The sequence below is a fragment of the Aulonocara stuartgranti genome (genome assembly GCF_965226115.1).
Source record: "Aulonocara stuartgranti genome assembly, chromosome: 2".
Classification (NCBI taxonomy): domain Eukaryota; kingdom Metazoa; phylum Chordata; class Actinopteri; order Cichliformes; family Cichlidae; genus Aulonocara; species Aulonocara stuartgranti.
Window position 1 is genome coordinate 16,419,114 of NC_138940.1, and position 15,399 is coordinate 16,434,512.

General features: G+C 44.9%; 1 protein-coding gene across 6 annotated transcripts in view; it reads right to left on the reverse strand.

Moving 5' to 3' along the window:
* Positions 1–15,399, reverse strand: part of htr4 (5-hydroxytryptamine receptor 4) — a 164,603-nt gene that overhangs the window by 43,680 nt on the left and 105,524 nt on the right. For all 6 annotated transcript variants that reach the window (XM_082551423.1, XM_082551426.1, XM_082551427.1 and 3 more), the window contains one exon: positions 6,097–6,250. In XM_082551423.1, the coding sequence (XP_082407549.1) occupies positions 6,097–6,250 (154 nt within the window). The remainder of the gene's footprint in view (positions 1–6,096; positions 6,251–15,399) is intronic.

The window sequence follows — 15,399 nt, forward strand, 5'->3', positions numbered from 1 at the left end:
TATACAGTTGGTCAGGATGCTCTCGATGGTGCAGCGATAGAAGTTCACCAGGATGTCTGAGGACAGGTGGTTCTTCCTCAGAGTCCTCAAGAAGAAGAGGCGCTGGTGAGCCTTCTTGACCAGCTTGGAGCAGTTGGTCGTCCAGGTGAGATCCTCGGAGATGTGGACTCCCAGGAACTTGAAGCTGCTCACACGCTCCACAGCCGTCCCCTTAATGTGGATGGGTGGATGTGGGTCAGCATTCCTCCTGTAGTCCACGATGAGCTCCTTGGTCTTCTCGGTGTTAAGCAGCAGGTTGTTTCTGTCGCACCACTCAGCCAGACGATCCACCTCCTCCCTGTAGGCGGCCTCATCGTTGTCACTGATGAGGCCAATCACCGTGGTGTCATCTGCAAACTTAATGATGGTGTTGGAACCATCAGCAGGTCTGCAGTCGTGGGTGAAGAGGGAGTAGAGGAAAGGGCTCATCACACAGCCTTGTGGTACACCGGTGTTCATTGTGATGGTAGATGAGCAGCGGTTATCCAGCCGGACATGTTGGGGGCGGTTGGTCAGGAAGTCCAGTAACCATTTGCAGATGAGGGAACTGATACCCAGGTCTGTCAGTTTCCTGATGAGTTGTGAGGGGTGGATTGTATTGAATGCTGAACTGAAGTCTATAAACAGCATTCTGGCGTAGGTGTTGTTGTTGTCCAGGTGTGAGAGGACAGAGTGCATTGCGATGATTGTATGCAGGGCACGTGTCAGAGGCAGGAAAATCTGTGCAGGATGTCTGTCTCCAGAAACACATCCATCAAAGCCCGTAATGACTGAACTAACGGGGACCAAAGCGCTCTCTGCAGTCGTTCATTCTAATTTGATCATTTTTATTTTATTCTAGTGCTTTTAGAATAAAAGCACTAGAATAGTGCTTTTAGTTTTCAAGAGTCTAGTTTGTCTGTTTGGCGTGATACGGGATTTGGGCATTTTTAGGAAAAGCACTGAACCTGCTCAGTGACCCATGATGTGATCAAAAGGTCCATTTACAGTGTAGAAACACGGTATATCTGATATTTATTCCTATAAAATATGCTGCTTACATTTTGTTGGTAGAGTCTTGCTATGCTCTGGTTCTGATGCTCAGGAAGGCAAAAAAATAGAAAACTAATCATTGGCTGTCAGGTGAGTTCCTTCCACAGTGCAATGATGTGACATTAATCATGGATCAAATCTTTCTTCAAATACTACACGACTCCTCGCTGTACCACTTATAACAGCTCCATTTACAGTCAGCAAAACTCCGGGGACATTCTTATTTGCATGTGTCCTTAAAATGTAATTAATGTAAGCATGCAAAGAAACTTCCAAACTCCTATGAGGACACGTCGGTCTAATTTATGAAGTTACACAAAGCTGAAATGATCAGAATATTAAAAGAACATTATGATAACAGTAAATGTTAGTATGGCAGAGTGTTTCAGAAAAAGCTCAGGTGACACAATGAAGGAACACCTGAAAGACTCAAACCTCACTGATGGAAATGATCAGGATAAACCACAGAGCTGTCTTTATAAAGTCATCAGCACATCAGAAACAGCAGTGACACGAGCCCCAGCTGCCTGACAGGTCTGCACAAAACACTCGTTTCCACGTGATCTGTGCCAAAATCACTTGCAACACTCAGCAGCTTAACGAGCCCCACGAGAGCTGCTGCCACAGTGTGAGTGTGTGTGTCTATGACTTTATGTGTGTCTGTGTGATCCCGGTCCTTGTGTTGACAGGCAGCTCAGAGAAAGTTTTGCTGGCGTTTCGATGAAGATGGACGGGGTGAGCGAGGTTAAAGGTGGCAGGGGACAATCTCTCTCTCTTTCACAGTCTCCTCGTGCACTCGCTCTCTAACCTTCCCTCTGTGTTTGTTTTCGGTCACACACACATGTGAGAATGATTTCCGCAATGCTCATGTTGTTAAAGACTTTATTTATCAGACTGTTTATGACACCAGAGCCCATCACCTCTGAAAACAGCGAGCAGCAACCGAGACAGCTGGAGGAATATAAATGAGTGTGTAAGGCAGGATGGACACACACACACAGACACACACACTCTCACACACAGACAGGGACACACACACACACACACACACACACACACACACACACACACACACACACACACACACAGACAGGGACACACACACCCACACATCTCACTGACTGTGTGGTCACGTCATGGCTACACTGCATCACCTTACACTGACTGATCCACTCATCACAGAGGTAGTAACCTGCTCTCGCCTGAATCAGTGGATTTATACAGACTGACAGTAAATATTAGGGCTGGGTATCGTCACTGATTACTAGAATTGATTCGATTCCGATTCACAAGTTCCTGAATCGATTCGATCCACGATTTGATTCAATTCGATTCGATTCAATTCGATTTGAATCTGGGAAATCTTGCCTCAGACAGTCAGAAATATTAGAATTCAGATCAGTACATTTACATATTGTTGCATCTATAAAAAGGAAGCTGACACTTTCCAGACTTTACCAAAGGTGTGAGCGTCACAGCAGATGCCTTTGTGTCAAATTACTGAAGATAAAACACAGAAAAACATGAAGATGATTTTCCTGGCCTGGGATTTTATAAAAATATTCTGCAGTAGATCAAAAACGAAAGAAAACCATTAATCAATTTATGAACATTACCTCTGAAGTTACAGAGGTTTTATTAGAGACACGGCTAAGCGTTTTGCATTTTGTATAATTTTAAAAAGTTTAAATCTGAAACATCAGAATCAGCGAGCTGTCGGCTTTCAGCCCCGACTGTGTCCGTGCGGGTGAGAAAGGCGACATCTCACTGATTCTAATCTGCGGTCCGCGCTTTGTGTTTACGTCTTTGTGCAGAAGCCGTGTACCTGCTCTCATTTACTGTTTTAAATGTTTGGTGGTTGTCAAAATTTTGTGACATTTCACCTGAGATTCTGGAATTTTGGGCAAAATACATTTATATAAAAAAATCGATTCAAGATTTTAATGAATCGATATCACGTTATCCAAGCCAGAATCGATTTTAATCGATGAATCGATTATTAAAACCCACCCCTAATAAATATGATCAGGGGGAGATGGTGGAGAGGATGAAGGTGCTCTGTGGGCCAGTGCTGCTCTTCAGGCTGTGTGTCGGGCAGAGTGAAATCACTTTTACTGAGTCACAGCTAAGTGAGAATGTTATCTGCCCCATTCTCGTCCCAACATTAAGGCAGCCCGATCCACATCTGCAGGGGGGCGCAGGAGCAAATCGTCTCTGTTCCTTGTGATCACTGTGGCTTATATGGAGCGAAACACCTCAGTCTCAGTGGACTGTTTTCACCGAGTGGAAGGTGGATGGGTTAAAGCAGAGATTTCCACATTTAAACAGCAGAGAACACAGAGTATACAGTGGGGCAAAAAAGTATTTAGTCAGCCACCGATTGTGCAAGTTCCCCCACCTAAAATGATGACAGAGGTCAGTAATTTGCACCAGAGGTACACTTCAACTGTGAGAGACAGAATGTGAAAAAAAAATCCATGAATCCACATGGTAGGATTTGTAAAGGATTTATTCGTAAATCAGGGTGGAAAATAAGTATTTGGTCAATAACAAAAATACAACTCAATACTTTGTAACATAACCTTTGTTGGCAATAACAGAGGTCAAATGTTTACTATAGGTCTTTACCAGGTTTGCACACACAGTAGCTGGTATTTTGGCCCATTCCTCCATGCAGATCTTCTCGAGAGCAGTGATGTTTTGGGGCTGTCGCCGAGCAACACGGACTTTCAACTCCCAGCACAGATTTTCTATGGGGTTGAGGTCTGGAGACTGGCTAGGCCACTCCAGGACTTTCAAATGCTTCTTACGGAGCCACTCCTTTGTTGCCCGGGCGGTGTGTTTTGGATCATTGTCATGTTGGAAGACCCAGCCTCGTTTCATCTTCAAAGTTCTCACTGATGGAAGGAGGTTTTGGCTCAAAATCTCACGATACATGGCCCCATTCATTCTGTCCTTAACACAGATCAGTCGTCCTGTCCCCTTGGCAGGAAAACAGCCCCATAGCATGATGTTTCCACCCCCATGCTTCACAGTAGGTATGGTGTTCTTGGGATGCAACTCAGTATTCTTCTTCCTCCAAACACGACGAGTTGAGTTTATACCAAAAAGTTCTACTTTGGTTTCATCTGACCACATGACATTCTCCCAATCCTCTGCTGTATCATCCATGTGCTCTCTGGCAAACTTCAGACGGGCCTGGACATGCACTGGTTTCAGCAGCGGAACACGTCTGGCACTGCGGGATTTGATTCCCTGCCGTTGTAGTGTGTTACTGATGGTGACCTTTGTTACTTTGGTCCCAGCTCTCTGCAGGTCATTCACCAGGTCTCCCCGTGTGGTTCTGGGATCTTTGCTCACCGTTCTCATGATCATTTTGACCCCACGGGATGAGATCTTGCGTGGAGCCCCAGATCGCGGGAGATTATCAGTGGTCTTGTATGTCTTCCATTTTCTGATGATTGCTCCCACAGTTGATTTTTTCACACCAAGCTGCTTGCCTATTGTAGATTCACTCTTCCCAGTCTGGTGCAGGTCTACAATACTTTTCCTGGTGTCCTTCAAAAGCTCTTTGGTCTTGGCCATGGCAGAGTTTGGAGTCTGACTGTTTGAGGCTGTGGACAGGTGTCTTTTATACAGATGATGAGTTCAAACAGGTGCCATTCATACAGGTAACGAGTGGGGGACAGAAAAGCTTCTTACAGAAGACATTACAGGTCTGTGAGAGCCAGAGATTTTCCTTGTTTGAGGTGACCAAATACTTATTTTCCACCCTGATTTATGAATAAATTCTTTACAAATCCTACCATGCGAATTCATGGATTTTTTTTTCACATTCTGTCTCTCACAGTTGAAGTGTACCTCTGGTGCAAATTACTGACCTCTGTCATCATTTTAAGTGGGGGAACTTGCACAATCGGTGGCTGACTAAATACTTTTTTGCCCCACTGTATCTGACATGCTTACAAAGCAGAGGTTTGGCAGTAAGGTTAACTTTTTACCCCTGAACTCAGAGCATTCTCCATATTTAAGGCAGCTTATAGTCAGAATGACTGCATGTGCATCAGAAGGCAGTGATGCTGGTCTCAGGAACTATTCTAATGACTTCATGGATATACACTGAGGGGTCAGAGGTCATCGAGCTGCTGAATGTGGCCTTCACATCAGTGAGCCTCACCTGCAGCTTCACAGGTGTACCTCTGAAGTCAGAGATGCCCACGTTTCTGCACATGACACCAAAGCTGTGACCTCATTAATACTCAGTCAGTTATTCCCGACATGCGGAGAGAAGATCAGAGAGTTCTTACACCTGAGACAGGTAAGGTGTGGTCATCGTCAGGCAGCTGAGCTCCACACTGACCTCTCTGCTCACACTGTTTTCATCTGTCTTACATCTGGATGTTAATCATCCACAGTATAATACACAGGAATATGTAGGCTGGTGGGAGGGAAACACACGTGTAAATATTCTGGGATGTTCCAGGGAAAATTAGTGTTTCCAGAGTGTCCCGGGCGCTCGTCTCAGTGTTTAGGAACTCAGTGATTTTATGAATTTTCTTTTTCAGATGGAAAACTTTCAGAGGGCAAGAAGAAATAAACATTTAAAGGGACAAGTTTTTTCCTGAAAGCCTCAAAGAGTGAGTGAAACCCGTTTGTCCAGACTGAATCTGTGAGCGCGTCATTTTGTTTCCGTTCTTTGCATGGCGCTTGTGTCACAGCGGATCTTAAACTGAACTCAAACACAACTCGACCCTGTGTCTGTGGTGTCGGCAGCCTCGTCTGTCTGTCTCTGTGTCTGATATGCTGTTGTTGTTGTTGTTGCCACAGTGACGCATGAAGCATTTCTTCTTCGTGTAAACAAAACTTCCCAGAATCCCATTTTTTTAAAATGTTTATGCTAAACATATTTTGTTCAGCTTTTTTCCATCTTTGGCTCGTCTTTGTGTCTCCTCGGGCAGCTTTCACTTCCACGAACTTGTGAAAAAGATCCCCCCTCCCACGCGGACGCCAGCCCGCAGCACTCACCAGGTGGTCGATGCCGATACTGTTCCAGCCCTGCATGATGGGCAGGAAGGAGATGAAAGTGGGAATGACCCAGCAGCCGCCGATCATTAAAGCCACTCGCATGGGCGTCATTTTGTTCCGGTAGACCAGAGGCTGGCAGCAGATAGCGTAGTATCTGCAGGGAGATGACAGAGAGAGAGCGTAAGTATGATTACAGGAATCCGACTCACACACACTTATTAAAAATTGCCACAAACACACAGTTTCACCCCAAACCTGACAAAGAGAAGAAGAAGAAAAGGAAGCGAGCTGTGAAATGGTTCGATAGGTAGAGCAGAGGTAGAGCAGGTGAAAGTTAAAGGAATCGACAAGTCCGAGCATCTCTGATTTTATTTTCTGTTGCCTGGAATAAATGAGCAAATCCATGAATAGAGCCAAAAACACAAAGAGTCACTGTGAATAAACTGGCTTCTGTCCCCCCGACCTCCTGGCTCTGTTTTCCAGTTTCAGAGAGCGAGACAAGAGGACATTTCCACCATCCTGCATTTACAAAAACATACTAACCGTGAATAAAAGCCACCAATTAGCACTGACTTCAGCAATGAAACGGTTCCCATTACCTTCCCGTAATGTCTCTTTCCACTCTGTCTTTCTTTGAGCCTGTCTCTCATCATCATCCATCATCATCATCTCTGTACCTCTTCTCTCATCCAGCCCTCACGTCTCGCCTTTCTGCTTTTGTCCTCCATCTGTTCTGCTTTGATCCCACCCTTCGATCACAGTTTTATTGCCCCATTCTGCATCCCGAAGGCTCAGCTGAAGACCAGAGGAGCCATGCTGACACCATCACGACCATCTGAGGCGTTTTCTTCACACCGTTCAGCCACTTGTCTCCCAGAGGCACAAACCCGGATCCTCTGCTGCATCTGCCAGTAACCCAACACTGCACACAGGGGGCTGGGCCTGTCGTGGGGTATTCCTTTAAATATTATTTAAAATCAATAATAATGATGATTCTGGCCTAACTCTAACCCTGCCCTATTAAACACAAACTCCTCCCTGTGATGTTCAATCAAACTTCTGCCTCTTCACACACTTGAGGGAAGCTCCACGTCTCACTCTAAGCAACAGACTGGGAGAGACATGAAACCAAAGGAAGGAGAGGAAGCTATTAAAAAAGGAAGTAAAGATAAAAACAAAGGAGGAAGAGGAAAAGAGAAATGAGAAGGATGAGGATAAAGAGGCTGATTAATCCTTTTATCAAAGCTCTGATGACAGATGTGGTGTTCCTCATGGGAACAAAGCCTCCATATCTGCACTTTTATCTGGTCACTGAGCTCACGCCTGTTCCACCGTGACAGGAAACAGATAAAGTCAACCAACCAAAATGGACCTCCTGACCTCCTGCACACAAAGTGCTTCTGTGAGCCGCCGTATGTTTGTTTCAGGTGTAAAACTTCTTGCTGTGCTGAAGCTGCAGAGTCTGCAGTCTTGTGTGGATGGTTAGAAGGTGAAGACCCAGAAACAGGAACCCGAAAACACACAGTGAGGGTAAGCAGACACCCTCACGCACTGAGGAGTAATGAGGATTGACCACAGCTGGGAGGAAACAAGACAGAGGCGTACTCAATTATCAGAAATGCAACAGCAAGTGAACAATAAGAACTGAAGAGGGAAATGCAGACCACCAACAAATAAGAGAATGCTGTAAAAGTCCAAAAATATAACTAGAAGTCAGAAATACGAGGAATACAGAACAGAAGACTCCCACGAGTTCTTCTACTTGATTTAAGCTGTTGCGTTAAAGGTGGTGTTTGATATTCAGGTGATAAAATAGCAGTTTAACCAATCAGTATACTGCAATAGTTTTTGCACATGCCCACAAGTTTTACAGGGTAAAGTAACATGTCAATCTTATTGTAACAGACGTAGCAGACAGGGCCACATATTGCACACGTTGACTTTTCAACACTTTCTTTTATTTCCGGTTGTCATAACTTACACGCAACTGCAGCTTTTCAGTTGCCAGCCAAACACACCAACAACAACGACGCCCCCAGGACCCAGTTCATTCTGCTTTAAGCAGAGTGTGATTGCTGATGCTGCTCAGGTGTGTCCGCCTCCCCCACAGCTGCACCACAGGCCCTGCCACACTTATATATTTCAGCTCTGTAATATTCTTGATATTTAATTTGAAATATTTGTATATATATTAGAGCTCTTTGTTATACTTTGTAAACTTTGTAATATAAAGTATTATTTAATTAGTTCAGCCTGTTACTGTTTTTATTGTCTTTCCTCAGGGATTATTAAAGTGTGCTTAATCTGTGTGTGTGTGTGTGTGTGTGTGTGTGTGTGTGTGTGTGTGTGTGTGTGTGTGTGTGTGTGTATTTACATAGCTACATCCAGCTTGTTGTGTGTGAATTTCCTGGTTTTTCTGTTTTTTGAGAGTACTCCTGTCTAATCCCATTTCTGTATTTGGTCTCTCGTCCCTCTGTGTCAGGTTGACATTTGAGCGCCTGGTTCTCTCCTACCTCAAGACCCTCACGGCTCCCCTCCTGGACCCCCTGCAGTTTGCATACAGAGCCAAACGGTCTGTAGATGACGCCATCAACATGGCCCTACACTTCATCCTGCAGCATCTGGACTCCCCAGGAACCTACGCCAGGATCCTGTTTGTGGACTTCAGCTCTGCCTTCAACACCATCCTTCCAGACCATCTCCGAGGCAAGCTTTCCCAGATTAATGTGCCTGATCCCATCTGCCGGTGGATCACTGACTTCCTGACGGACAGGAAGCAGCATGTGAGGCTGGGAAAGAACGTCTCGGACTCCCGGACCATCAGCACTGGCTCCCCTCAGGGCTGTGTTCTTTCTCCTCTGCTCTTCTCCCTGTACACCAACTGCTGCACCTCCACCCACCAGTCTGTCAAGCTAATCAAGTTTGCAGATGACACCACCGTTATTGGACTCATCTCGGACGGGGATGAGTCTGCCTACAGGAGGGAGGTTGAACGTCTGGTGTCCTGGTGCAGCCACAACAACCTGGTGCTGAATGCCCAGAAGACAGTGGAGATTACTGTGGACTTCAGGAAGCACACAGCCCCACTCCCCCCATCATCCTGACTGACACCCTCATCACCTCTGTGGACTCATTCCGCTTCCTGGGTACCACCATCACTCAGGACCTGAAGTGGGAGCCCACCATCACCTCCGTCATTAAGAAAGCCCAGCAGAGGATGTACTTCCTGAGGCAGCTGAAGAAATTCAACCTGCCAACACGGACAATGATGCAATTCTACACTGCAATCATCGAGTCCATCCTCACCTCCTCCATCACCGTGTGGTACGCTGGAGCCACTATCAGGGACAAACAGAGACTGCAGCATGTTGTGCGCTCTGCTGAGAAGGTAATTGGCTGCAGACTCCCATCTCTGCAGGACCTGTACACCTCCAGGACACTGGGGCGTGCAGCTCGGATCTCAGCTGACCCTTCTCACCCTGGACACAGTCTGTTTGACCTGCTCCCCTCAGGCAGGAGGCTCCGGTCCATTCGCACCAGAACCTCTCGCCATAAGAACAGTTTCTTCCCCTCTGCTGTTGGACTCATGAACAATAACCGTATGACTGTTCCCACCACTAACACATGACCCTACGCTGTGTTCACTGCATCATTCCATGTTTGGCACTGATCACCACCTGCACTCATGTATATATCTATCTACTTAGCACTTTTAATTCTTATTCTTATTTTTATTTTCATGTCTATTTAAGCGTTATATGATAGTATGTTTGCACTAATCACCGCAGCAATTTCCTAATGTTGTAAACCTGCTCAACATTTGGCAATAAAACCTTTTCTGATTCTGATTCTCACATCATTTCTTAGTGTTTAGAGTTTCTCTTATCTGGGTTTTGTTCTCAGTTGTTTTCGTTATCATGTTTCCCCGTGTTCTCTGTGCGTTGTCTAGTAATCGCCTGCTTGTGATTCCAGGTTTTGTTACTTCGTGTTGTCCGTTAGTAGTCGTTTGTCTCCTGTGCTTGTGTATAGTTTAAGCCTCGTGTCTCTTGTCATTCCCTTCCATGTTTCTTTGTGTCCCCGTCTCATCTACTTTTTCCTTTTGTCTCTCCCCGGTCTAGTCGTCTTGTTCTCCTCCAAAAAGTTGATTCAGTTCATCTGGACGTAGCGTTTTGTGGGAGACACGTTTCGTCACTCATCCAAGTGACTTCTTCAGTCTCAGCTGACTGCAGGTTTCCCCAATCTTATAAACAGTACATTTGCATAATGACTGAAACCAGCCCACTGAGGAACAATGGGCTGGGAGGTCAGTTCCTTAATCTTAATTATGCAAATTCTCATGACCATTGATCAACAACCACTGACCAAAACCCACTGACTTACTTGTTGTACGTCAGAAACCGCCGCAAAATACGGAGAGTGTCCTCAGCGACCAGAAGAGACAAGGATGCGACACCGAGGATGTGGACAAGTGGGTGAAGAATTTGTCTGACAGACAGCTCACCCAAACAGAGAAAAACATCCTTGCTAAAGGGCTGAATTTTGCTATAACACCGAGACAAATCCCACTAGTGGAGCTGATCGCAGCCATAGAAACAGCAATTCGTAACAACAATATTGCAGAAGTGGAAGCAGAGCAACTACGGACGAAGGTTTCGGCCTGTCTCAGCAATGTAAAGCCCCCAGCATCCAACATCACCAGGGAGGAGAGGAAGGCACTCACATCACTTAGTGATGACAACAACATTATCATCCTTCCGGCAGACAAGGGTAGGTGCACAGTACTGCTAAACCAGAAAGACTATTATGAGAAAATTTTGTCACAACTCAGTGACGAAAATACTTATGAGCCCCTGAAACAAGACCAAGTAAGTGGTTACAGGAAGAGGGTGATAGACTGTCTGAAGCAGTTAGAACAAGACAAGGCTATTGACCGGACCTCGTACCACAGGCTATACCCAGGGGAATCTACACCAAGTCCGTATGGTTTACCAAAAATACATAAACAGGGTGCACCTTTAAGACCAATTGTCTGGATGATCAACTCTGTCACCTATAACATCTCCAAGTTTCTGGCTTCGATCCTCAACCCGCTGGTGGGCAGCTCTGAACACCACATCCAGAACACCCTGGATTTTGTTGAGAAGGTGAGAGATGTCATTATGGAGGCAGATGGAACCATTGATCAATGGTCATGAGAATTTGCATAATTAAGATTAAGGAACTGACCTCCCAGCCCATTGTTCCTTCAGTGGGCTGGTTTCAGTCATTATGCAAATGTACTGTTTATAAGATTGGGGAAACCTGCAGTCAGCTGAGACTGAAGAAGTCACTTGGATGAGTGATGAAACGTTTCTCCCACAAAACGCTACGTCCAGATGAACAGAATCAACTTTTTGGAGATTTACTTCCCTGGATGATTGAGAATGCATCAAGACGTCTTGTTCTCCTCTTCCTTGAGTTCCCGTTGTTCCCTGGTCAGTCTCTCTGTGCCAGTCACTCATGTCTCCATGCCTGTTCACCTCTGTTTCTGTGCCAAGCCCATGTGTCTTAGTCCCGGTGTTTATATTAGTTACTTCCTGTTTTGTTTTGATAGTCCCTCACCTCATGTGCATTATTTTCAGTTTTGCTTCCTCTGTCTTGTTGTCCCTGGTTTGTTCCTGCCTTGTTTCCTGCCTTGTTGTGCATTTACTGTGTCTGTCTCCCTCTTGTCTTTGTCACGCCATCCCTCGCACCTTTCTAGCTGAGCTCCCAGCTCTGAGGTCCCACTGGATGCGTTTTCACTTGTTTAGTGTTAAATGTTTAGATCTGCTCCACTCCTGAGTTCACCCTCAGCATTTGTCAAGCTTGTTTCAAGCAGCAAACACACAGAAAACTTTTCTCTATGATGGTGGAATCAAAGCTTTCATTGATCAGGTTAGTAAACGTGTACGACTTCTACTTGACTCCACAGCGTGTGATGACACAATCTTGTGCTCTCACATTTTGACACACACAGGCTTGTTCTGCTTGTTCCAGCTGTGACGGAGACAAGAACATGCAGATGTTTACACACAGCATAAACTTTTTTATTTCAAATATTCATGTACTGTCACTGAGTGTTTCTGTGGTGTGCACAGTGCGGTGTGGGTCACAGACTTCGCCATCACTCAGTTTTGGCTGGAGCTCAGGTTTGTGCTCAGCTGCTGCGTGTCGATGCTGTATTGCTCCAAAGTGATAAAAAAGCAAATATTGCAGCTTCTAGAAATAATCAGCGCCCAGCCTGACTGTGGTTTGTCCGCTGAACTCCAAACTTGGTATTTCTGTGACCTTTGTGTGTCCTCATAAGTCTGACTGAGGCTGCTCTGCTGCTGTATCACAGCTGTATTCTGTGGACATTTTATTTCTGCCTCCTCTGCTGTGATCCTCCCTCATTACCTACTTGCGGCAACTGGCATTTCACAGCCATCGGTAATTTGGAGTGAGAGTGTGGTCTGCATGTGCAGTGGCATTAAAAAAGGTCAATAGGGCCTTTTCTATCTGAATCCCTAAAATAGTCGTGGAGAAAGGTTGCAGATTGATTATTTAAGTGTGGATGTGGAGGTCTGAGTGACACAGCTCCCCGGTGTGTCCAGCTCCACTGTCAATCCCGGTATTGTATGAAAGCTGAAATACACACAAAGAGCCAACAGTGGGCACAAAAGCACAAAGACACACAGTGCAGTTAAATGTCGTGACCGCGGGCCTCCAATTCACTCCCCCTGTTTATTTTCTACATTTTAATTCATCATTTATTTGAGAATATCAGAGCTGATTTCTGGAAACAAGCAAACCCGCATGCCGCCAAATGTTCCTTCACATGCGTATCTTCTCGGATGGAAATGTAAAAATAGGAAAACAGCTTTAAGACAATTTCCTGCTACTCCGAAGATACACGTGTCTGAGAGCAATGAAGTTTTCAATAAAAAAAGTATGATGCTTTGCTTTAAGACCTCGCTATAGATTTCCTCTCCTTGGCCCACAGCAACCTGAGAAACCTCATTTTGCTGTGCAGACAAAAATAAAATGACTGTAAAATTCAGCACAAATGAAATCATCTAAAAACGCAAGAATAATTTAAATCCACTTTAGTATTGATTTCTATGGACTGACTTCACCAGGGAGTCTCCATGAATAACACATTTCACATGAATCAATGTAGATAAATATATAATAACAGTCCTGGATGTCATGGATGATTACAGCAGGCTCAGACCAGCTGCTCTTATTGCCTCTCATTGAGGCTTTGATGGTCATTGGGCTGGATGATCTCTGAACACTGTGTTACTTTCATGAGTTATGTGACTGACAGAGCTGGGGGTGTAATCACATTACATTTTCCAGTGATGAATTCAGAAACCACACTACAGTTACAATTATGTTGTCACTCACGTTACAAAGGTTCTTCAGTTACGTGTCTGAACGTCAGGTGGGCAGCTGCTGCAATCAGCTGATTTCAGCTCACGATTGACAGCGCTGAGGTTACAATTTTTTATAGCATTAAGGACAAATTTGAGATGTGAAGTGCGAACTTTGTCCAGGACAGAAACATCTGTGCTGACCGCATGCTAATGCTAAGCTAACCAAGAACCCCGAGTGTATGCAGACCCCAGCCCAGCAGCCAGAGCCTGAACTTCAGCAGGTAACAGAGGCAGAGCTGAGCAGTCAGCCTCATTTCTACCTGTGCAGGTTTTCTACAGCAGAATCACCATGACGACATCTCTGAAGTCTTTTTGGATGATTTCATATTTGCTTTTAGTTCATTGGGAAAATCAGGTAGCATCAGGTCATTTTATGGAGTAATAAAAAGTAATGTAAGAAATTACTTTCTCTTTGATTACTTAAGTACTATCCTACATTGCTTTTAAGTAAAAGTAAATTGTGTGTAATAGATTACTTTTACATTGGTCATGAACATGACCAACTTGCTTTCAGACTGGATCATTCACAAACCACTGACAGCAAAACTTTCCAGTAATATTATAAGACTGAGATCTGTTTAATGTGTTAATGTGATGACATCTTTGATCAGATTCTGTGAAAGCAGAATTCATGATGATAGAGACTGTTCTCTATCCTGTTGTTTAAAATGATTTGATTCAGCTCTGAGTGTTTTTGTGCCTTTTACTCGTAGCATCGTCCTCGAGGTGTTTCTGCTATTTTTAGTCTTCATTCACTTCTTTTCAGCTCAGCAGATGAATAAGAAGCTTTCTTGTGCAGCTGCTCTCTTCTTTTCTCTTCTTTTCTTCTCCAGCTCCCTTCAAATATATATTTTTGTAAAATTGGTGAAACACTTGATGTCTAATATTCTTTTTGTTGCACCCCTCCAACCCGCACACACACAGCTTCTGTTTGAACTTGAGTGTTTTCAGAATCTCAGCTTTATTTGGTTCTTCCAGCAGCCATGGTGACCTCTGACCTGTTTCAGGCTGACGGAAGAAGAATCCAGCTGCTGTTCAAATGTCTCCGTTCACTCAAGATGTTTGGACAAGTTAAGCTCAAATATAAATGACTGGATAATGGCTGAATTCCATTTCGCTTGGATCCGGGTGACTCCAGTCAAGCTGTCATGGATTACTGCCACAGCCAGTGAACAGTGGGCAACTCTAGTTTTATTCCAGCTTCTCTGTAATCCATGTTATTAGCCACACCTGTGCTTTTCTTTCTGGTGGCCTTCTGGAAACAGGTGCTGTGTCTCAGTTCAAGCACTTCCACGTACGAACTTCCTGCGTATAAAGACGGGTGTAGTCGTCTGTCAGTTAGCGCTTTACCCCACACTGGGAGTTTTCTGGAAGGATCTTGTTTGTGGAGAGGATGGAGTGATACAGTGATCAGACACTAGCTTGAAGCTGGAACCACAGACTGTACCGCTAAGCAAAATCATGGATATCTCCCAGTTTATTCAAACAAAATCCCAAAACCGGAGCTCAGATTTCTTGGACGGTCTGTTAGTACAGTGACATCACAGCAGCCCCGTTATTGGTCACATGATGTCATTAAAATATTCCGAAGGGCTCCAACAGCACAAACATGGTCCAGAGGTCCAGCTCAGGACGAGCTCTGAGAGAGTCTGAATAAAATCATCAAGGACGGCTGAGATGTGTGCAGGACCAGGAGGACCAGCCTTCAACAAACAGCTGCTGCATATTCGTCCACAGCGGACTAATGACCCTGAAGGCTCGAGGACTCTGGATGGACCTAATTATACACTGGCTGGGATATGAAGCTCTCTTCCTCCCTCCACATTTAGTGTAAGACTGTGGCAAAGATGACGGGTCCAGAGGTGTG